We start from the raw sequence: 23,389 nt of genomic DNA on the forward strand, positions 1-23,389 counted from the left end.
TTTTGACCCCCTTCCCTCCCCCCTTTCTGCGGTTCCTTACATTTATTTTCGTCCTTTCCTGTACTCCAGATTGCTTTAGCTTATTCTTTTAATCGTCTATTCTCATATATATCTCATATATATTTTTAAATCTGCAGGTTTTTTCCAGAATCCTGCCAATGTCTTGATCTGTTTACAGTTTGTTTGTAAATACTCAATAAACCACTTCCATTCCTTTTTAAATGTTTGTTGTCTTGATTTTTTATTCTTCCGGTAAGTTTCGCCATTTCTGCATACTCCATTCGTTTCTGTATCCGTTTTTCTTTCGTCGGGACCTCTTCATCCTTCCACTTTTGGTCAGATATGATTCTTGCAGCTGTAGTTGCATATATAAATAAATTTCTGTGCTGTTTGGATAGGTCTAATCTTGTAATTCCCAGGAGAAAAGCTGGGGTTTTTAACGGATGTTATATTAAACATCTTTTTCAATTCATTTTATATCATTTCCCAGTAAACTTTAACCTTATTACAAGGTTTGTCTCCCATTCCAATAACACCTTATACATTTTAGACATCACTTTAACATTACAATTTAACAGGTCTCTTTCTCATTGTGATAGTTGTTCCCCCAAACCCCCACGTCATATCATTTTAAAACATTTCATTCAAATAATAATAATATAATCATGATGTTAACATTCCTGGTAAATCCTTAAACTCTTTTAGTTTAAAGTCTCCACCCTCCTCTCTTAGCAAATTTCTATAAGTTGCCCAGCTTTCCGTCATATTTTTCTTTTTCACTGCTATGGTTTCCAAAGGTAAAAGCCAAAGTGGTGTTTTAATTTCCAATTAATTTTTATATTTGTCCCATATTCTATACAAATTTTTCCTAATTATATGGTTTGCAAAACCTTTATGTACTTTTACCTTTTCATACCACATATAAGCGTGCCAACCAAAAATATTATCATGACCTTCCAAATCTAAAATATGCTGATTCTTCAATAGCAACCATTCCTTTAACCAGCACAGACAAGATGCTTCATAATATAATCTCATATCCAGCAGGGAGAAATCTCTTCTGTCTTTTGTGTGTATCAGTATTTTATATTTTATTCTCGGTTGTGCCATTTGTTGAAGCAGTCTGTCTAGCCGATCACCGGTATTGATTGAAACAAAAATAACATTATTGGTAATACATTCGTCTTTATGGTCAACACTCTGCCCAGCAACGAAAGTTTAATTCTATCCCATATTTGCAAATTTCTTTTAATATCCTTCCAGGTTCTCAGATAGTTATCTTTATACAGATTTATATTCTTTGCTGTTAATCATACACCTTCTTTTCAATCTTTAGACCTGATATGTTTTGTAATTCATTTTTACTCTCATCATTCATGTTTTTTACCAAGAGCTTGGTTTTATTTTTAATAATTTTAAGACCTGGTATTTCTCAAATAAAATTTATCTCTTCTAATGCTTTCATATTGGTTCTTCTACAGATATCACCATGTCATCTGCAAAAGCTTTTAGTTTGAATTGTCTCTATCCCACTCTTATTCCTTTAATTTCTTGATTACATCTTAATCTTTGCACCAAAACTTCTAAAACTCATGTGAACAATAAAAGTGACAGCAGACAACCCTGTCTAGTTTAGGTAACTTACAATTCTCAGTCAATACATTATTTACTATTAATTTTGCTGATGGTTTTGCATATATTGCCTTAACTTCTTTTGTAAAAGTGTCTCCACAGTTCATATATTCCAAAATTTTAAACATAAAGTCCCAGGAGACATTATCAAATGCTTTCTCTGCATCTAAAAACATCAAGGCTGCTTGTTTTTCATTTCTGACTTCTAAATATTCTATTACATCAATTATATTTCTGATATTATATTTCATTTGTCTTCCTGGCAAGAATCTGGCCTGATCTTGATGGATTACCTCTTTTAGTACAGCTTTCAAATGCTTTCTCTGCATCTAAAAACATCAAGGCTGCTTGTTTTTCATTTCTGACTTCTAAATATTCTATTATATCCTACCAACCTTGCAATGATTATTCACTCATCAGCTATAGTGTTCTCATTTTCTAGCAGGGAAAAAAACAAAATAATTTTGACCTGATCTTGGTCCTACAATTCCTGGAATGAAAAAGGGTTGGAATTCCTCTTTGCCTGCTTCCAAACACAACAGTGGTTGAGTTTCCTCTTCTCTGAACAGAATTTCATGTTGCAAAAGAAGGCGCTTTCTGCCTGGATGCATGAATACCACTGAAGGAGTCCTGTTGACTGAAAGACCCCAATGAACAGATGCACAGAAAACTGCTGAAATGCCAGCTTCTGTCTGATGGTGTGAAGTATGTCAACTGAAGGGGAGGAACCACCAGGCATGCAGGAAGTGGTAGGAGATAAGAGGCCTTAGCATTCAAGACATTCATGAGCAGAGTTGTGCAAAACTGCAACAGGAAAACAAGGAGGATGCAAAAAATTAGCTCTACATCCCTGATACAGACTGGTGGTCTCCCTACGTGGTTTTGCTCCCTACGTGGTTTTGCTTTCCTGCAACGTGAGTTGGGGTGAAGGTAATAGAGACGATCAACACGACTGTACGGAATAATCTCAAATTTGCAGAGGAAAAGATCCTTTTGAATGATATACCCAATACATGGAATCTAACAAAGGGACAATAGGAATGGATTCTCTGCACCCTTACTACGGCAAAAACACAGGTATTGATGAACTGGAAAAATAAAAATGCAGCTCCTGTCAATTATTGGATTGAAGATATCTACAAACTGGCTACACATGAACAAGCTGGGTACAAACGTAGACTTGCTGCGGACAAATTCAATGATATTTGGAATTCATTTTTATAAATATTGTATTAGGTTAAGGTCCCGTTAACTACAATAGCTTTTTGGTGTCTTATCTTGCACTGTGCACTTGTAATTATGTACTTTTTATCTTTCAATCAAGAATACACACACACACGAGTTTGGGTTTATAGTGAAAGCGCCTTTTTTGAGGTAACTGGAGCATGGTGCCTTTGCTGGGATTCTCCCCCCTCCCTCAGTCGGCCAGTTCCTGCTCCTGGCAGCAGCACCCAGAGCAGATCCTCACTTCAAAGCAGAGGCTTCTCTGGTCCAATTCAGCCTTCAGCAGAACTGGCTCCTGGCTGACTTTCGGGAAGTTCTCTGGAACGGAAGTTCTGGGCCAGCATGACCTTGGAACAATGTGATGTGCATGCAGCAAGGAAGGGAGAGGGCTCTCTGGCTGTGTCTCTTGGTCGTCACTTTGTTCCAGTGTGCTGTGGGAAATGATGCAACTGGCAGGCTCCTCGGAGGTTGAGGCAAATGGGGTGGAATGAAGGATTTCATGCCGCAGCCCTGTGGCAAAGAGGACTACAAAGGCCTGGAAGCAGCTTCCTTTGGTCATATTTGCAGCCCACGCTTCTCATCTGAATGCTTTCAAAGCTGGCCAGCCACTAGTTGTTGTTTTTTTTGCCAGATTCATCCTTTCTAAAATAAAAATAAAAAATAGCCCCATTAGTATTTTATATACAACAGGGGAGCATAGCTGAAGTAATCTGATGATCCTTTTTCTGTGGAGGCCAGAGTGATCGTCTGCCAGGTGGAAAGTGGTGACTGGTGGCAGTTGGGGCAGTAGCTGGAACCAGAGATAGGCAGAACCAACCAATGATAGGTTTGCTCCCACCCTCCTCCCTGCTGAGTTCTAGAAGGGCAACGCTGAATGAAACTAAGCCAGCAATCACTCCCTCTGAAATGGTTATGTTGGAAGGTAGGCAGGTGAGTCAGTGCACTAATGGACTAACCTCCATTGTTGGCAGGTAAGGTGTAGCCCAGTGATGGGTGGACTAAAAAGAGGGTTGAGAACCCCTCCCTCCCTCTTCCAACTACCCTTTCCCCACTTGGTAGTTTCCTTCCTTCCCACCCAGATCAACTGAGGCCAAGGCCTAATGGAGGCTGCAAATTGTCCACCCTCAGTTTTTATTGCACCATCTGTGTCCCACAGCACTTGTGAGTTGTTGCCATCCCTCTGTCTTGGGAGACAATGGGAGACTGTGCCTTGGCGTAAAGTCAAACTGTTGGAGAGTTACAGCGCCTGGTGTGACTGCAGAGATATGAGGGAGACATGTTTTGTTGCATCTGGGGAAGATGAAGGCGTCCAATTCTGCTGATGCAGGTGTATCACTGCGTTTCTTCTTCCTGGGCTCCTCCCAGTGGTCATTCCTCCTCCTGTCACTGTTGTCGCGTGCAAGGGATTCCCACAGGGCAGGGGTGATGTACACATACTTCTCAATTCCCTAGGAATCCCCAATTCGAAAGGGCCACAATGAAGCAAACAGAGGGAAGGAGAGCCAGACTAAAGGGGGAAAGGAAGAGTGTCGATAAATGGCCTGTTGTGGTTGTCCCACACATCTCATCTGTTTTGGCTCTGAATCTGTTCCCTCTCCCCACCATTTTGTCTTCCTAGATGGATCAGTTTGGAGTTAGGAGCTGGGGCGAGGCATGTTTAATGGCTGATGAGGATGGAGACACACATGACTATTTGTTTTAAAAGGGTGTGTGGGTGTCTAGCTGCAGGCAGGATGCAAAACTCTTTTTTTTCCCCTGGCACACAGTGACTCCAGTGATGGCTCTATAATTCATGATTGCCCTATTGTCCCAGTCAGAGCTCTTTGCAGAATGGTGTTTGGGTAAAATGAGGATGTGGGAATCACTCACTCTGACTCAGCCATAGTTTTATGGCTGCTTAATCAGAGTGAAGCATCTACAGGAGACTTTGCCGCACAGAGGTTCAGGGTCTTGCCTTAAGGAGCTCCCCCCCCCCCCCCCGCTTGCCCTGCATGCCCTTACTAGCAAGAATTAAGTTGGTTTTCAGCTGATCTGTTTATTATAACTCTCCTTGCTTTGTTTGCGGGAAATGTGCAGGCAGATTAGACAGTATAAGCGAATCACTGAGCATTAAGAATGGACAGATCTGTCTCTTTTGGTGCTCTAGGTTTCTCATTTCCCCAATCTGAAATTCATTTCTCTGTATTTCTGCAGCACTTTGAAATTTTTTAAAGAAAGAAAAAATCCTCACAAAAATCTGTCAGCATTTGCATGCAATGTCTCCTAATAAACGATTTTAGATTTAGATATAACTGACTTTTTTTTTTTGCAAGCAATCTCTTATAATAAAGTGCTGTTTTTTAATGCTATTTCCACTGTTTCCCCCAAATAGACACATTTTTCTACATATTGTTTGATTGGAGAACTGCATTGCAAAATTCAGAGATGTGCAGATTTCAAAAGATAGATGTGCTTTGGTGCAGGGATTGGTTCAATAAGTGTGAGTTAGATATTTTCTCATTAAAATGGAAACAACATGAATTTTCTCTTTCATCCCCATTGAGAATTCATTCTGAATTGTTTGCTGAAAAGTTAGATGACCTTGCTTCAAGCAATTTATATCCCACACTTCCCAGTGATTTTCGGACGTGACAGTGTCATGTGATTTGGAGTGGGTGCTTTTTCTTATCTGGTCACCTTTACTGAGTTCCTGGCATAGTGCTTTGAGACCGCAGATTCCCATCCGCCCTCCCACTCGCTGGCCTGCAATGGCACATACCAGAGCTGTCAGTAATGCTTGTGTAACATCTGGTGGGCCAGCAAAATGTGTCATATGCTCGCAAGCCAGCTATAAAGCAGGACTGAACAAAGAGTAGGAGAGAGACACAGCAAGAAATGTTTCCAAATGCATCCCACCCAGCCCCGTTCGATTCATCTACACCTCCTTTCCATATTCAAGTCTGTACTGGAAGGAAGCTCATCCATGCAGACATTAATGGTCCATCTAAGATGATTCACAGAGGACATGCAAGGCCATTCCAGCATGTAAAACGGAAGGCTTTCCCTAGAAGGCTCCTCTTTGCCTCATCTGCTCTCTCTCATTCTAGATTCTCAGGGATGGGCTGGACTTTGGAAGGTCATTTCCTCAGATTCAGGGGAAGGCATCCTGTTAGGGTCCGGGATCTGGTCCCGTAGGCCTTGGTGGCCCAGGAGCTTCTTTTGGAGGGTCCTCTCAGACATGCCAATGGTCTCCTGATCTCCAACAGTCAATTCGGAGCCCTGAACGTGGTCCAGTTCCTTAACTGGTGCCTCTGCAGCCTCCAGTTCTTGTGTCTGCATTGCTGCTGGATTGAGGGCATATGAAAAGATATACAGGTGACTCCCATTTTAGGCATGGCCTACGTTGGTGCAATCGTGCACACATGTACAGCGCCGAACCTGAAAATGACCTGGAAACATCATCACTGAAACGTCACTAAAAGGGCGGACTGGAGGGCAGGGCGGGTGCTGGCAGGTTTCTTCAATGAGTTTCTGATTTCACATGATTTATGATTTCACACAAGCACACAAGGACCTGGAACGTAACCCACTTGCACATGGGGTATTGCCTATACAGTGGTACCTCAGGTTAAGAACTTAATTTGTTCTGGAGGTCTGTTCTCAACCTGAGGTACCACTTTAGCTTATGGGGCCTCTCCCTGCCCCCGCACGATTTCTGTTCTCATCCTGAAGCAAAGTTCTTAACCCTAGGTACTATTTCTGGGTTAGCGGAGTCTGTAACCTGAAGCGTCTGTAACCAGAGGCGTCTGTAACCCGAGGTACCACTGTATATATTTTCAGGTGCCCTGAATCCAGCAGCAATCTATATCACACACACACATATATACACACACAACTCAAATTCCCAATATAGGAAGAAGTAGAGCTTTAACTCTTTGCCCCCAGCTATGATCCCAGTATAGATCTCTGCCCCCACCCAGCCAGTCGATTGACCTAAGGGGAATAAGTTCACATTGCGGTGAATGGAATCCGCCCCCCCCCCCCCAATTCAAATAACCAGCATGGAAGAATCTGAATTGAGGCACAAAGAGTTAAAGTTTTCCCCAACACACACACACCAAGCTACGGTCCTAATCTGGATCAGGCCCTCCACACTGGCAGTTTGTGTAACCCTCTCCCCCCGCCCCTCATTTAAGTTGCAGAGCTGGCTTGTCGTCTAGGTTGCCCATTCAGTTCCATGGAGGATTAGAATGTGTGAACAGAGGCCTGAGGCCTTCCTTGTTAAATTGAAGTGGCAGCCATAAAATGAATAAGAGCAGAATGCATTGCAACAGGTCTTGGTGTTCCTGGCCTGCCTGCTGAAATGACAGCTGGGGCTTGCCGGAGGGGGAGGCTCGGCCGTGTAAATCTGCCCGTTATAAAACAGGGACTTATTGATCAGACCCTTCCTACAAAGTGCTGGTAGTTTGTTAATCCGGGGTCTTAATGGGGAGAGGGAGATTGCAAATTAATTTGGATTACATGGCTGAGAGCACGAGGGGATTTGCTTTCTGAGTTGTTTGGAGCCGAGAGAGAAAAGGGGGGAATTTGGTGGCCGTAGCTGGTAGCTAAATCTCTCTTCATTTGTTGGGCATCAGACATTTGGGTTGCATGTATGGCTGGGGGGGGGGGCGGAATGGGGATTCGTTTGCATTTAAAGGTGAGCTTCCCAGATTAACACTTCCTGAAGCAGTACATGAACCGAAAGACAGGCATCCTTCTAAATTCGAAGGATGTTGCAAGGCCAAGTAAGGTGCACAGTAATGCATACACTGGAGTAAAGTGTGCATTAAAATGCATACGTCAGTGAAAATAACATGCAAAGGTGTGTTGTGTTAGAGAAATGTGCTTACAAAATGCACATATTAGGCAAAACAGCCTACGAAAATATCTGTGGAGAAATTGGCTGGTGAATTTTCATGACAACCTAAAAATAATAATAAAATTGCAAACTGATGGGGAAATGTGGAAAACTGAGAAACAGAGAAGAACTGAAATTGCCAGATTTACCTGTCCCCAGCCGCAGGAAACAGAAAGAGAGGGTTTTGTCCTCTATGGATGCGGAAATTGTGGTCCTCCAGATGTTGCTGGACTCCAACTTTCATCAGCCCGGGTCCTGTCCAGATTGGTGGAGGGTTGGTTTTGCTTTTGCATATTCTGTAACATGTCAACAATTCCGTTATAGTGCATTTAGTGGTGGATTTATACTGGACCATCCATCATTCCGCTTTATTAGTCGATCTGCGAGGCTTACCCAACTGAAGCTTGGATTATTGCCATCTGGAGCAGCACTTTTGCACTTTGCGTAACAAAGGAGGGAAGAAGAAACTGGAACATTGGCAGTACTGTAGAAAAAGTTTCAGGATTTCAACAGAGCCATTGGCTATGCTTGCTGAGGCTGATATTGGTCAGCAACATCTGGAGGGCCAAAGGTTCCCTTCACCTGGTTTAATCAATAAGGCAATACCTCTTTTTGTAAAGTGGTATTTCCCCCCCAAAAAAGTTGTGTTTCTTGTGGTTTCTTATGATATCCATTTGCTTGATATGGTTTCCTCCCCCTTCATTATAGCCAATGTCCATTCTTGATATTACAGTGGTACCTTGGTTCTCAAACTTAATCCGTTCTGGAAGTCCGTTCCAAAACCGTTCTAAAACCAAGGCACGCTTTCCCATAGAAAGTAATGCAAAACAGATTAATCCGCTCCAGACTTTTAAAAACAACCCCTAAAACAGCAATTTAACATGACTTTTACTATATAATGGGACCATTGATCCATAAAATGAAAGCAATAATCAATGTACTGTACTATAAAATAAATAAGACAGTATTGTAGATGATAAAAATAAAAAGTAATATTTTTTTCTTACATGCACTGATGATAGTCATTGTTTGAATGGGAGGCTTTTATCCATTTCTGCAGTCACACAATCAATCAGTATCTGAACTGGGTTCCACACAGTCACAAAAACAAATTAACCGAAAAAGCCTCAAAAACAAAAATGCAAAATAAATAGCAAAAACAAAAGCGCCAAACTTAATCCATTCCGGAAGTCCGTTTGACTTCCGAAATGTTCGAAAACCAAGGCGCAGCTTCTGATTGGTGCAGGCGCCCCAGGAACAATAACCAACAGCCACATTGGACATTCGGCTTCCGAAAAACGTTTAATAACCGGAACACTTAACTTCCAGGTTTTCGGCATTTGGAAACCAAGGTACCACTGTACTGTTCTTCAAAATAGTCCAGTGTTTCACTCTAGCAATAATAAGTCTTGCTGCCTTTGTAAGAAGGTTAGTAAGGGAAGTGTCTAGGCTTTGCAGGTCCGCCACAAGGAACTTTTGACCATTCATTTAGTTGCAGTGTGCATGGAGATAGCCTGGAACCAGTACACAGCTGATGCTCTGAACACTGAATTGTGGTACATGAGGATCTGGTCAATAGCATTGGCTGAAAAACTGGCATGCCAGATATGAACAGCCAATGAGAATTCAAACCCCTTTAATATCTTCAATACTTGGTAATCATTCCTTGACTTCATACAACATGAGGACAGTGTTCAGAACCTGCCTTTGACTCATGGCAATCTGGGGAGAGACCTGCTAAGCTAACTTCAGGAATAAGACAATGACACTGTGGGTTTGTTTTTTAATGTTGTTTCATAGTATTTATCATAAATATGGAAAATCAATAAAAATATTTTTATAAAAAGTATGGGAATCATCTTTTTGATTGCATTCAAAAACTGAAGGTAAAAAAGTTAGACATCAAGGAGCAATCTGAGCTCTCTGTTGATCCATTGTTGAAGATGATTGCTCAAGGCTGGGCTGGATAACCAGTGTGTTTCTTGATGTAATGATTCATGAGTGTAACTTGTTCTTGTTCGTTCTCTCTCTCTCTCTCTCTCTCTCTCTCTCTCTCTCTCTCTCTCCAGGCCCATATTGTAGCAATTCCAGTCCTCCACGCACAGTCCTGGTGATGGACTCCACCCCAGTGACCATCTTGTTCAACACAACAACACATCGCTCGGGACGTGGCTTCCTCCTTTCTTATGCCAGTGGCAACCAATCAGGTAAGAGAGATACGCACCGTGCAGTTGGTGCAAAGTTTGAGGTAGCTGGGAAAAGTTTTGCCTCTTCAGCCTTCTGCCAGTGGACACTCTCCACTTCCACCACGGCATCTCAGTGAACTCACCCATATGTCACTCTTGCCCTTTGATGAATGCCTTTCTAATTAAAAATAATTATGATATTTTAATTTTATTTTTTTTAAAGTATTTGTGGCTGTTCATACAGTGAAACTGTTCCTTGTAGGGAAAGTGCTCCAGACCCCTGATGACTTTAGTTACCCGTTTCTCCTCCTTTGTCAGTTGAAGGACCTGCTGATGGGACACAGGAACCTAGGAAGTTGCCTTACAGCAAGTCAGAACATGGGTGCATCTTGCTCAGTCTGTACTATCTACACTAGCAATGGCTCTCAGGGGCTTCAAGCAAAGGAAACCCTGGAGTCCTTCCTGGAGATACCTGGGATTCAACCTGGGGTCTTCTGCATGCAAAGCAGATGCTCTACCACTGAGCTGCGGCCCTTTCCCAAAGGATGAGAAACACAGGATGTCGTCTCACGGCGAGTCATACCATTGGTCCATGTAGCTCAGTATTGTCTACACACTGACTGGCAATAGCTCTCCAGAGCTCCAAACCTGGACATTCCCAGTCCTAACTGAAGATGCCAGGCAGGGGTTGAACCTACAAAGGCACAGCCCTTCCCCCAAACAGTGTAAATGAGCCATTACATGCATGAGAAGCATGCCTTGTGTTTTGACACTGGCAGGCAGAATGCCAATGGGAAACATCTGCAGCTGGCCTTTGCCTTTGAAGGCCCCACACAAGCAGCCAGTCATTGGGTCTTCCACACCACAAACATTTGTGAGTCACCATCCACCGCCATCCCATCATCCCTTTGAGATTTTTTGAGAGGGATCATAAGAGGAAATGAGTTTCTCAGGGTTGATGAGAAACCTTGGACAGCTTGGTATTCTTTCTCTTACGAGAAATGGGGGAAACAACTCCCATTGTGTCCATCTTGGAACAGACTGCACTCTTGACATTTGTTTCTGACCTGCTAGGAGCATAGCACTGTCAATCAGATGCTCTTGCCCAAGCAGTTCTCTTCTCTCAGGAACAGATTCCTAGAACATGGTTCATAGGTGTGCAGCTCCTCATCCCCATAGAGCTTGTGCTGTTGAATCTCCTAATGCAGGGGTAGCCAATTCATGACACTCTCCAGAAGATAGAGTCATAGTGATAGAACTGTCAAGTTAGAAGGAACCCCAAGGGTCATCTAGTCCAACCCCCTGCAATACAGGAATCTCAGCTAAAGCATCCAGGACGATGGCCATCCACCCTCTCTGCTTAAAAACCTCCAAGGAAGAAGAGCCCACAACCTCCCAAGGGAGACCGTCCCACTATTGAACAGCTCTTACTCTCCGAAAGTTCTTCCTGGTGTTTAGTTGGAATCTCCTTTCTTATAACACGAAGCCATTGGTTCGAGTCCTACCCTCTAGAGTAGGGGAAAACAAGCATACTCCATCTTCTATGTGACAGCCTTTTAGATATCTGAAGATGGCTATTGTATCTCCTTTCACTCTCCTCTTCTCCAGGCTAAACATATCCAATTCATGTTAAGCTAGTGGTCCACTAAGAACCCCTAGAGCATGGGTGTCAAACACAAGGCCCACGGGCCGAATCTGGCCCGCCAGACCTCGTCATGTGGCCCGTGTAGCCGCCGGCGGCTGCCAGCCTTCACCTTTTACAGTGGTGCCTCGCAAGACGAAAAGAATCCGTTCCACGAAACCAGAGGCTTTTCTTCTGGGCATGGTGGGCCAATTGGTACCGAAGAAGGATAAGACTTTCTTTATGTATGCAACCACGGCAGCAAGAATTCTTTTAGCAAAGTATTGGAAGATGCAAGAACTACCCACTCTGGAGGAATGGCAGACGAAGGTGATCGAATATATGGGATTGGCAGAGATGACCGGCAGAATCCGTGACCAGAGGAAGGAGGCGGTGGAGGAAGATTGGAGAAAATTTAAAGTATATCTTAAGAACTATTGTAAAATATCGGACGGTTAAGATGTCGAGAGGCTAGAAACAAAGAACTACAGCTGTAAATCGTAAATTAAAGGGGGAAACTTAATGAGAATATATAGAGAAATTGACTGAAGGGTTGCTGACACATTATAAAATAATGATGCAGAGAAGGGGAGGTACGGGGAAGTCATGTTTTATGTATCTGTTTGTGATTTGTTTGTTTTTCCTATACCCTTGTTCCCTGTTTTTTTTTTTTTTTGTTTTGTAAAAACAATAAAAAATTATTATAAAAAAAAAAAACAGGCAGCAGCAGCAAAAAAAAAAAAAGAATCCGTTCCACGATTCTCTTCGTCTAGCGTTTTTTTCGTCTTGCGAAGCAAGCCCATTGACGGCTTAACGGATTAGCGCTATTAGCGGCTTAGCGGCTTTTAGCGGCTTAGCGGATCAGCTGATAAGCGGCTTAGCGGCTTCGAAAAAGGGGGGAAGGGAAAAAAACCCGCAGGAACTCGCAAGACATTTTCGTCTTGCGAAGCAAGCCCATAGGGAAATTCGTTTTGCGAAGCGCCTCCAAAACGGAAAACCCTTTCGTCTAGCGGGTTTTCCCTCTTGCGAGGCGTTCGTCTTGCGGGGCACCACTGTATTCTCGCTTTTTTTTTTTTTGACACAAGAAAGCCGCCTCTGCAGCGCATGCGCGGCAGCCTACAAGCCAGAGAACGTCTGCCCTCTAGTGGCGCCGGCCGTTCTACACAGGAAACCTCCACTTTACATGCATTCAGGAAACCTCCACTTGTTTTTATATTGAGCGCATGCCATCCTGTGATGTGACAGATCCAACAGCTGCCTGAACCCTTCTCTCATGTACTGTAAGTCCTACAGATACAACTGGCCCTTTGAGGGTGACCAAACTGCTGATGTGGCCCCCGATGAATTTGAGTTAGACACCCCTGCCCTAGAGCTACTACTTGCGTGTACTACTTGCAAGCCAGATGCCCCCATCTTATATTTGTGCATCTGGTTCTTCCTGCCTAAGTGCAGAACCTTACATTTGTCCCGACTGGAATTCATTTTGTTAGTTTTGAACTAGTAGAACTGATTATGTCTCTATTGCCTGAAATTTTGTGCCGCACGACAGATTTGCCTGTTTTCCTCACATACAGAGGAAAAAGTGAGTTCTGCAGAGCTGAATTGATTTCTATAAGCCCAGACTACATTTGGATCCAGACAGTGGTTCATTTAGGTAATTTTAGGTTAGTCTTCCCCAGCCTGGTGCAATCCAGATGTTGGTGGACTACAGTTCTCATCATCCTTGACCATAGGCCATGCTGAGTAAAGCTGATGGGAACCAGAGTCCAAAACATTTGGTGGGCACCAGGCTGAGGAAGCCTGTTTTAGACCCTTTAGACTTAATGGTCTTACTCTCCCACCCCACCCCATTCCGGACCACACACACACTTTAGCTGGAAGTGTGAATCTCATCACTTATTTTAAAATGTGGTAAGTCTATCCTGCTGCCTATTCTGCTGGTCCTAGACTTCTGTCCTAATGTCCTGCTCTGATGGTGCCATTGGATTGTAACCCTACTCAGAATAGGCCCATTGGAGTTAATGGACATGACTGACTTGGGTTCATTAATTTCAATGGGTCTACTCTGAGTAGGACTTATTTGAAGAAAACCCACTGTATCCAGATCAAGGTGTCAGAGCGTCAGAGTCACTGTGATTGCAATCAGCCAGGCCCTAAGTTCTCTTACCCAGTCGAGCTCTCTCCTCTTTTAGATCTGATCTCCTGTTTGCAGAAGGGAATCCATTATGAGAAGGAAGAAATCAGGTGAGTATTCCCTTACGTGAGACTCCAAGCATAGATGGGATTCTTCTTACAGCCCTAAAGGCCCCCCAATACCTGAAAGACCGCCTCCTTCCCCACAGACTCTCTTGGGTGCTAAGATCACCCAGGGGTGTTCCTCCACCCTCAGAGGCTCCAGGGCTGGTGGCTCAGATGAGAGCCTTCTCTGTAGCAGCTCCCAAGTTGCGGAGCTCCCTTCCCTGACACCTTCATTATACAGCTTTCGGAAAATGCTAAAGGTACAGCTCTTTACCCTGACCTCTGACGCTTGAGATTTAGGACCCACCAATTTTTGTGATATTAAGTTTTCAATTTTTTTTAATACAGTCTAACATTGTGTTTTAATATTGATGCTGTGTTTTAATTGTTGTAACCCGCCTTGGGACCGTAGGGTAAAAAGTTACAACAACTCAAGGCCAGCAGAAACCTGTCCTCTAAGCAGGTTTCTGGGGCTGCTGCCCTCTGTGCTGCTACCCTAATGTAGGGATTTGAATCTGTGTTCAACTAGGACTGAGTCTTTCTTAGTGTCCTTGAGCCCCAAGGACACAGAGTAGTTATAGCATGGTAGAAATGGAACCCTAAAGCATGCATATGCCACCTGAGGATATATGAAAACTGGCTAGCTATACAGAGCTGCTCCCGCATAAAGAGAAGGACCCAACACTATGTTGTATTTTATTTTCTTGCAGAGTTTACTGCCCTGCAGGCTGCAAAGGAGTAACGGGAGACATCTGGGGCAACACGAACCAAGGCTACCGGGATGTGAGTCCTGCAGCACCAGTCGTGCTTTCAGAAAGGCATAGGTGTTTTGGATTACAACACCCATCATCCCTGACCCTTGGCCAGGATAACTGAGGCTGATGGGAGCTGTAGTCCATAACATCTGAAGGGGCATGAAATAATCCACTAAAGCTTATGCCATAACAAATTTGTTGTTGTTGGTTTTTAATTAGCCAGAAGACTCTTCAGAGGTTATTTTTGGCTGCAACAGGCAAACATAGCTACCCTGCTTTGAAATTGTTACAGTGGAAAGTCCCTGACTGAATATGTCTTCCTGCGGGGCTGCAGACAACACTGCACTGTTTTTGAAAGGTTCAAGTATCCCTCAGAACGAGTGAGGCTTGAAATGTCCACCTTTAAGCTCACAGTTGGCCACTGATGGTGGCCAGAGCAATACCCCCAAGGTCTCTGCTGACCAGCCCCACAATGAGCTGACCATTGTCCTGACCTTCTGCAGCCGAGCCTCAACTATTGCTGAGACCCCTAACCAACAAACCCTGCTAGTCCCCAGCCTCAAACAGGATATTGTGTGATAAAGACACGAGTCGCATTGATTAAAATGTTCCAAAATGTGATATCAGTGAAGGGTTTAAATAGTTATTTAAAAAGAAATGTGACATTCTTTACAGATGGTTCTTCACATGGACAAAACACACATTTTTTGTCAGTGTGGTGTAGTGGTTAAGAGTGGTAGTCTCGTAATCCTGGGGAACCGGGTTCGCGTCTCCGCTCCTCCACATGCAGCTGCTGGGTGACCTTGGGCCAGTCACACTTCCTTGAAGTCTCTCAGCCCCACTCACCTCACAGAGTGTTTGTTGTGGGGGAGGAAGGGAAAGGAGAATGTTAGCCGCTTTGAGACTCCTTAAAGGGAGTGAAAGGCGGGATATCAAATCCAAACTCTTCTTCTCTTCTTCTTCACATCTATTTCCCAATTTCCTTTTTTTATTAAATATCTTCATAACTAGAGAAACTGCTTTTCTTCAAAGATACAAAGGCAGTGAACAATAAATATAACTTCAATGCTGATGCAACCATTTTAGTAATGTTATCCCTGCAACACATCTGGTGTATGGGAAGATCAGCAGTTAAGCTCAGAATGTAATTTTAGTATTATGTAGAGTGGTTTTAAGATTGCTTATTTACATTTTTTAGAATTGTTTGTTTTTTTGTATTTTTAAGGAATATTTTCAATTCTACTTTGTAAACCACTTAGAGGGGTGGGTGGGTGGGTGTTTTTTTAAATGCATAAAATAATGTTCTCCATTCCCGCGGTGTCCTCCCACTGGATTTCTGCTGCCTGAGGATTTGTCACCACCATCTTCTTCCTTTCACTGTCTCATAATATATATTTCCTGCAGACATCTGTTCTTTGCAAAGCTGCTGTCCATGCCGGCGTAATCTTAAATGAGCAAGGGGGACATGTCACTGTGTCTCGAGAGAAGGGTATCACTCTCTACGAGTCAACCTTTGCCAATGGACTTTACTCAAAAAGGTGAGGGGACAAATCAGAGTGGATGTTCATTAAATATCCAACATTTTCTAATCTCCCTGCAAACAAATAAGGGTGAATGCTCAATAAAGAGGTTGTCTGGAAGCAACCTGAGTCTCAAGATCCTTAATCTTATCCATCTTTCTGTTTCCTTTTGAATAGGGGATCTTTATCTGAAAAACGTCTCATCTTTCACAAAGGTATGTCACTCGTACTAATTTGTTGGTGTATTTGTTTAGACGCAGTGTTTCCCAACCTTGTGCCTCCAGATGTTTTTGGCCTACAACTCCCATCATCCCTAGCTAGCAAGACCAGTGGTCAGGGATGATGGGAGTTGTAGGCCAAAAACATCTGGAGGCACAAGGTTGGGAAACACTGGTTTAGAGGGATTTCTGTTCCCGCTATAATGCTGATGAATCTTCAACCTTAAAAACAACAACCACAAATTGCTGCAAAACTGTGGAGAATCCAATTTAAGATTGCAAAACCAAGACACTTAAAGAGAAACGAAACTGAGAGATACGTCCAGCTTTGCCTCTGTAGTTAATTGGTCCCGTTGCTGAACTTCTGTTACTGGAAACATGTTTTTTCCTAGCGTTCAGCCAAAAGCCACCCTTTCCTTCCTTCCGCAGCCTGCTCCAGTTTCCTGGAAGTATCTGGCTTCAACGCTTCATCCTACTGGCACGAACAGAACGTCATGGGGGAGAACAAGGCCTGGATAGCAGAGCACGCCTCTTTCGGTGCCGACGGCACTTCCTGGGCAGCACTTCAGAGCTCTGCAGATGAGTGGTTGGAAATAGACTTGGGTGGAAAGAGGAACATCACAGGTCAGTAAGTATCTGCATCTTTTTGTTTGTTTGTTTCCACAGGTGGAGTGGAGGGAGAGACATAATGACTCTTGTCCAGTATGCTCTGACTGGCAGCAGCTTTCCAGAGTCCTAAGCAGATATCCTTCCCATCACTGGTGGGATGGGAACTGGTCCATTAGGGGAACTGGTCCATTAGGGGGGAAGGGGTGTTGCCCTCCCAACTTCAGTCTGCCTTCTTACTTATTGCATCCAGTCCAGGGGGTTGCCCCTGGCTGTCAGCAGTGGGGAGCCATGACTGTTTAAAGTGGTACGATCCTGCTTTAAATGCACAGTGCAGATGAGGCCTTCCTCTTGCCCTCTTCTGCTTCTTTCCCCCATTCCTTCCTTCACTGCCCCTCGTTACCTCAGGGATATGGCCCAGGCCACCACTGCACAGAACAAATTTCATATTATGTCATTTCAGAGTCATTCTTTATTGTTTGGTAAGGCCTGAGGACAAGCTGGGCCCTTTCTGCTGTGGCAAACCCAGAACGTTAGCCTGTTAATTGGTGTGAGGAAGAAGAGAGGCATTGTGACGCCGAGTGGCTGGGGGCTGAGCGGAATGCAGGAAGGGAACGCATGAATGGAAATGGGGCTTATCTGATTGCCTCTCCGGCTGGCGTTTGGCAGAGCAAGGGGATAGGGTTAAACATACAAGCTGATTGGTCTCAAAAAGCTTCAAGAATCAGGTCCCAGTGGTCCACAGAGGAGGAACTCGGTGGCTGCTGTTGTTCTATATTGCAAGTCTCTCACAATATCAGAACTTGGGGCCATCTGATAAAGCTGAATGTGAGAGGATTCAGGAAAGGCATAGTTTAAACTATGGAGCAAACATAGACTCCGTCTGTACCACACTTTTAAAGCAGGATCATACCACTTTAAACAGGTATGGCTTCCCCTGTAGAATCCTGGGAAGTGTGTTTATTTTATTTCATCCTAAGATCTCAGGGCGATTCACAAGAAGTGTAGTTTTTTTAAGGGAGCTGGGAGATGTTAGGAGGTTTCTTTTCCCCTCGCACAGCTGCAGTTCTCAGTGTTTTTAACAACCGCTCCCTCTTCCCAGGGAACTCTGGGAATTGCAGCTCCGCAGCTGACACAATGGTGGCATGACAGGAGCCTATTTCACACATTAGCACTGTTGTCGTATTTGAGGTACTAGTTTAACCCATGTCTGTTCCAGGAATCATAACTAAGGGATCATCTCACAAGCATGACTACTATGTCAAGTCCTACCAAGTCCTCTCCAGCAGGGATGGAAAGAACTGGAAGGCATACAAATCCAACGGTGGTCATGAGGAGAAGGTGCGGAGGGATTAGCATCGGTGAATGGTTTAGGCCAGGATGGGAAACAGGTAGCAAAAGCTCGCTTTGGAGAGGTCCCCGCAGATGACCCTCCATTTCTAACCCATCTAACCCATCCCAGGTCTTCGAAGGAAATAAAAACAGCCACGAAGAAGTCTCCAATGCCTTCATCCCCCCGATCCTGGCCCGCTACCTGCGCATCATGCCCCACAGCTGGAACCAGAGGGTGGCTCTGAAAGTGGCGCTTCTGGGGTGCCAAGTGGCTCGCCTGAAGTCCCAGCACCCCTATAGCGATGGTGGAAGTAAGGAGGGGTTGTTTGGTTCTTGGAAAGACAATCTATTTATTTGTGGCTTTTAATGGGGTTTGTAATATTTTATACATTGTATAAGGCTGTCACAAGTCAAGGCCAACCAGGCAGCCCCTGGTAGCAGTGGCACCGGCAAGGCCTGGAGGTGAGGCCAGAGCTACTGGCAGGAAGAGGCAGAGCCAATGACAGCCAGAGCCTGCTAGTTCAAGGTTTGTCCCTGGTGAGGCCTAGAAAGGCAATGAAGAGACTGAGAAGGAGGAATGTGACAAGTCTGTGCCACCCTCTGAACTGGTTCTAGGATATGGTTACCAGATTTTTTTTCAATGAAGCCTGGCTCCAGGCTGCTGAGATTGCCGCTGCCACATTTCCTGGGGACATATAATAAATTATTATTATTATTATTAATAATAATAAAAATAATAATACCCTGCCCTCCCCAGCCAAGGCCAGGCACAGGGTGGCTAACAAGCAATAATAAAAACAAGTTGAATGAATACAACTTAAAAACAAGATTAATATACAACATTAAAATATTAAAATGCAGCCTCATCACAGGAGGAAAAAGGAAAAAGAAAGAGGGGGAGGGAATCAAATTGGCTCCAAGCCAAAGGCCAGGCGGAACAACTCTGTCTTACAGGCTCTGCGGAAAATCAGATCCTGCAGGGCCCTGGTCTCATGAGGCAGAGCGTTCCACCAGGCCGGAGCCAGAGTTGAAAAGGCCCTGGCTCTGGTTGAAGCTAATCTAACTTCCTTAGGGCCCGGGACCACTAGGGTGTTGCTATTTATGGACCTTAAGGTCCTCCGTGGGGCATACCAGGAGAGGCGGTCCTGTAGGTATGAGGGTCCTAGGAAATCTGGGGACAGTCTGGGGACAGAATTTGTCCAGGATCAGATTTGCAAATCTGGGGACTGTCCCCGGGAAACGGGGACGTCTGGTAGCCCTATTCTAAAAGGTAGCCAGCAGGGGCAGGCTGAGGTTTGCCCATATTGTCGAGCATCCATTGAGCAGCTGCTGGGAAAAACTCTTCTCTGCCTAAGACCTTGGAGAGCTTGACAATACTAGGCCAGATGGAGAAATGCCTTGACGTGAGAAAAGCAACCTGCCCCCTATAACCCATGTTGCAGCTGGAGGTTGACAGTGGGCTGTGTTTGGACCCTTTTGGAGTAAGAGTTTGGAGACAGCACCTGAAGTGTGGTGCATTAAGTACATCCCCTGAAGCTCTACCCCTTTGCAGTTCGCAGTGGCCCCAAGGAGTCCCCTCTCCTGACCAGCAGCCCAGCCGTTTTCACCCGAATCCCAGGAATAGTGATCAATTCAGAAAAAACAGGTAAGTGCTCACTGGTGGCAAGGAGTGGCTTGGCCTAGCTGTCGGAGCAGAGGCAGAAATGATGGGTTATAGCTGAAGGGCTGTTCCATGGATGGTGTAGCAAGCTTGTTTTCTGCTGCTCCGGAGGTTAGGACCCAAACCAGTGAATTCAAATTGCAGGAAAGGAGATTCCGACTAAACATTCGAAAGAATTATTCTGAAGAGCTGTTCAACACTGGAACGGTCTCCCTCAGAAGGTGGTGGACGCTTTCATTTGAGATTTTAAAGCAGAATTTGGATGGCCATCTGTCAGAGATGCTTTAGCTGAGATTCCTGCATTGCAGGGGGTTGAACTAGATCAGTGTTTTTCAACCACTGTTCCGTGGCACACTAGTGTGCCGCGAGATGTTGCCTGGTATGCCATGGGGAAAATTGAAAAATTCGAAAGATTTAAAAATAAAGTATTTTATAATTTTTCATATTTCTGTTTACTTACTATTTCATAATAAAGTAATTATAAAATACTTTCTTTGTGTTTATTTAACTCCTATTCAAGAGAATTACTTTATATATAGTCAATATAGGCACAGAGTGAATTTTTTTAACATTTTCTAATGGTGGTGTGCCTCATGATTTTTTTCATGAAACAAGTGTGCCTTTGCCCAAAAAAGGTTGGAAAACACTGAACTAGATGACCCTCGGGTCCCTTCCGATTCCATGCTTCCAAGGTCTTTTTTTTTCTGTGCTGAATCTCTCAACGTTCAGCATATTTGGGTGACCCCACATTCTGGTATTATGACAGAGGGAGAAAGCCTTCTCTGTGTCTCCACTTTCTTCACACCTTGCCTGATTTTGTACACTTCCTTCACATTGCCAATTTCTCCCCTTTTTTCTGCACTGAACTACAGTGGTACCTCTGGATGCGAATGGGATCCATTCCAGAGCCCTGTTCGCATCCTGAAGAGAATGCAACGCACGTCTGTGAGGGTCGCGATTCGCCGCTTCTGTGCATGCGCGTGATGTCATTTTGAAACCCGGAAGTAATGCGTTCCGTTACTTCCGGGTCGCCACTGAGTGCAGCCCGAAAACGCTCAACCTGAAGCAACTTTAACCTGAGGTATGACTGTATTTCTCTTCCTTTCTCTCCAGGGCCCCCATTGCTGGTGATGCTGCTGATTGGAGGCTTTGTGCTCATCTCCTCGGCCCTCTTGCTGCTGGTTTTCCTCTGTCGTAAGAAGAGGTGAGTAGCGGCCTCCCCTCCCACTTCTCACCAATCAGCCCTGTGATTTGTGGGGACTCCTTTCAATCCCATCCTGGAAGGGCGGGAGATGTCACAGTCACAAGGTCCATGAGCTATAGCTTTCCTGCAATCTCCCCTTGACAATGGGCTGCATACACACCATACTTTCAAGGCACGTGGCTTTAATAAACATACACAAGGAAGCCTGGGAACTGTAATTGCTTAGATTACTGCAATGCACTCTATGTGGGGCTACCTTTGAAGGTGACCCAGAAACTACAACTAATCCAGAATGCGGAAGCTAGACTGGTGACTGGGAGCAGCCGCCGAGACCACATAACACCGGTCTTGAAAGATCCACATTGGCTCCCAGTACGTTTCCAAGCACAATTCAAAGTGTTGGTGCTAACCTTTAAAGCCCTAAATGGCCTCCGTCCAGTATACCTGAAGGAGCGTCTCCACCCCCATCATTCTGCCCGGACACTGAGGTCCAGCGCTGAGGGCCTTCTGGTGGTTCCCTCACTGCTAGAAGCCAAGTTACAGGGAACCAGGCAGAGGGCTTTCTCAGTAGTGGCACCCGCCCTGTGGAACACCCTCCCACCAGATGTCAAAGAGGAAAAAAACTACCAGACTTTTAGAAGACATTTGAAGGCAACCCTGTTTAGGGAAGCTTTTAATGTTTAACAGACCACTGTATTTTAATATTTTTTTGGAAGCCGCCCAGAGTGGCTGGGGAAGCCCAGCCAGATGGGTGGGGTATAAATAAAAACAATATTAATATTATTATCAACAACATCATCATTGATTAAGGGTGCTGTGGATTGTGGCTCTGTGAGAGATAAACTACGGTTCTCAGGATTCCTTGGGGAAAAGCTGTTTGCTTCAACGGTACGATACGCATACAGCCACAAACACAAGTTGAGCACATGCGTACAAGAAGTCTTCCCATCCAGTCTGCAAATAGATTGTGCCTTCTGAGATTATGTTGCACTAGGGATAGGCGGCTGTTTCCCTCTCACTTCGCACAAATTGACTCCCTCTAGAAACCTCCTGCTGCACTACAATTCCCATCATCCCTAAGCACTGGCCATGCTGACGGGAGAGATCTCTAGGTTTGAGAGGTCTGTAGCAGCCTTGAGAGGGTCATTAGGCTCAGTCTGAATCCTGAGAAGACAGAGGCTTTGTGAATGTGTGGTTCTTGGCTCCAGTTGCCTGCCCTGAATTGGGTAGCACTACCTCCGAAGGAGCAGGTACATGAATTGGGAATGTTCCTGGAAATCCAGAACCTTGGGGTCGGGGTGGAAAATCTGGCTGAACCTGCTTGATAAGTTTTCTCCCTCTCTCTACCCAGCAGAAAGACACCAGCAGATCAGGACTGCAACCTCATAAAAGGTAAAGCGCCTAACAATACACAGAACTAGCACAAGTAGTCACGTTTGGGAACTGGTGAGCAGGTCGTCCTGCTTTTCCAGTACAAGTGTGTATGGTGCAGGGAGACAGATTGTGTGTTTCTGCACACCTGTTTTGAAATAGCTCCCCCCCCCCATTTTTTAGAGGTGATCCACAAATCATTCTAATATCTTAGTCACGGCACCTTGCGTCTAGAATGCCCTCCCCAGAGAAACCTGCCCAACACTCACTAATTTGTATTTTTGCTCCAGGTGAATACAAGGCATTCCAGCTCTTTTAATTGCTGATTTTCATAGCTATTATGCTCCCGCCTGGTCTGCTAGGTGGATGAGGACGTTTTCCATCTTTTAAATTGTTCTGTTGTTGGATTTTGGGGGAGAATGAGAGGTTTTACTTTTTCACTGTGTATTTTCACTCAAGGAGTGAAATGCTAAAGGCTGGCTTGTACGTGCATTTCCTCAACCAGAGTTAGCCGAAATGGTGCCCTGCAGATGTTGCTGGACTACAACTCCCATCATCCCTGACCATAGGACATATGGGTCGGCGCCAGTGGGAGTTGGAGTCCAGCGACATTTACAGGGCATGCTTGTTGCCTACCCCCATTCAGACAAATAATAGCCTCCCATCAGCTTCTGTTCGCTAACTTCCAAAACTGAATGTCATTTCCTTTTGCAGCCTGCTCATTATTATTAAAAATTGCTTCAATTGTATCTGGAAAGGAACGTTCTTTTATTTCTTATCACAGAGCTGGGAGGGACCTTAGAGATCTTCTACTCCAGGCATGGCCAAACTTGGCCCTCCAGATGTTTGGAGACTACCATTCCCATCACCCCTGACCACTGGTCCTGTTAGCTAGGGATGATGGGAGTTGTAGTCCCAAAAAAGCTAGAGGGCCAATTTTGGC

General features: G+C 44.6%; 1 protein-coding gene across 2 annotated transcripts in view; it reads left to right on the forward strand.

Moving 5' to 3' along the window:
* Positions 1-23,389, forward strand: part of LOC310849881 (discoidin, CUB and LCCL domain-containing protein 1-like) — a 41,758-nt gene that overhangs the window by 14,984 nt on the left and 3,385 nt on the right. Inside the window, exons 3-13 of one of the 2 annotated variants that reach the window (XM_083750771.1) lie at positions 9,805-9,942; positions 13,735-13,786; positions 14,491-14,563; positions 15,940-16,073; positions 16,233-16,270; positions 16,703-16,897; positions 18,099-18,220; positions 18,342-18,522; positions 19,764-19,856; positions 20,985-21,075; positions 22,427-22,467. In XM_083750771.1, coding sequence (XP_083606897.1) covers positions 9,805-9,942; positions 13,735-13,786; positions 14,491-14,563; positions 15,940-16,073; positions 16,233-16,270; positions 16,703-16,897; positions 18,099-18,220; positions 18,342-18,522; positions 19,764-19,856; positions 20,985-21,075; positions 22,427-22,467 — 1,158 coding nt within the window. The remainder of the gene's footprint in view (positions 1-9,804; positions 9,943-13,734; positions 13,787-14,490; positions 14,564-15,939; positions 16,074-16,232; positions 16,271-16,702; positions 16,898-18,098; positions 18,221-18,341; positions 18,523-19,763; positions 19,857-20,984; positions 21,076-22,426; positions 22,468-23,389) is intronic. The other variant, XM_083750772.1, reaches the window with a different exon arrangement.

This window comes from Podarcis gaigeae (assembly GCF_964106915.1).
Source record: "Podarcis gaigeae genome assembly, chromosome: 8".
In the NCBI taxonomy this organism is placed as follows: domain Eukaryota; kingdom Metazoa; phylum Chordata; class Lepidosauria; order Squamata; family Lacertidae; genus Podarcis; species Podarcis gaigeae.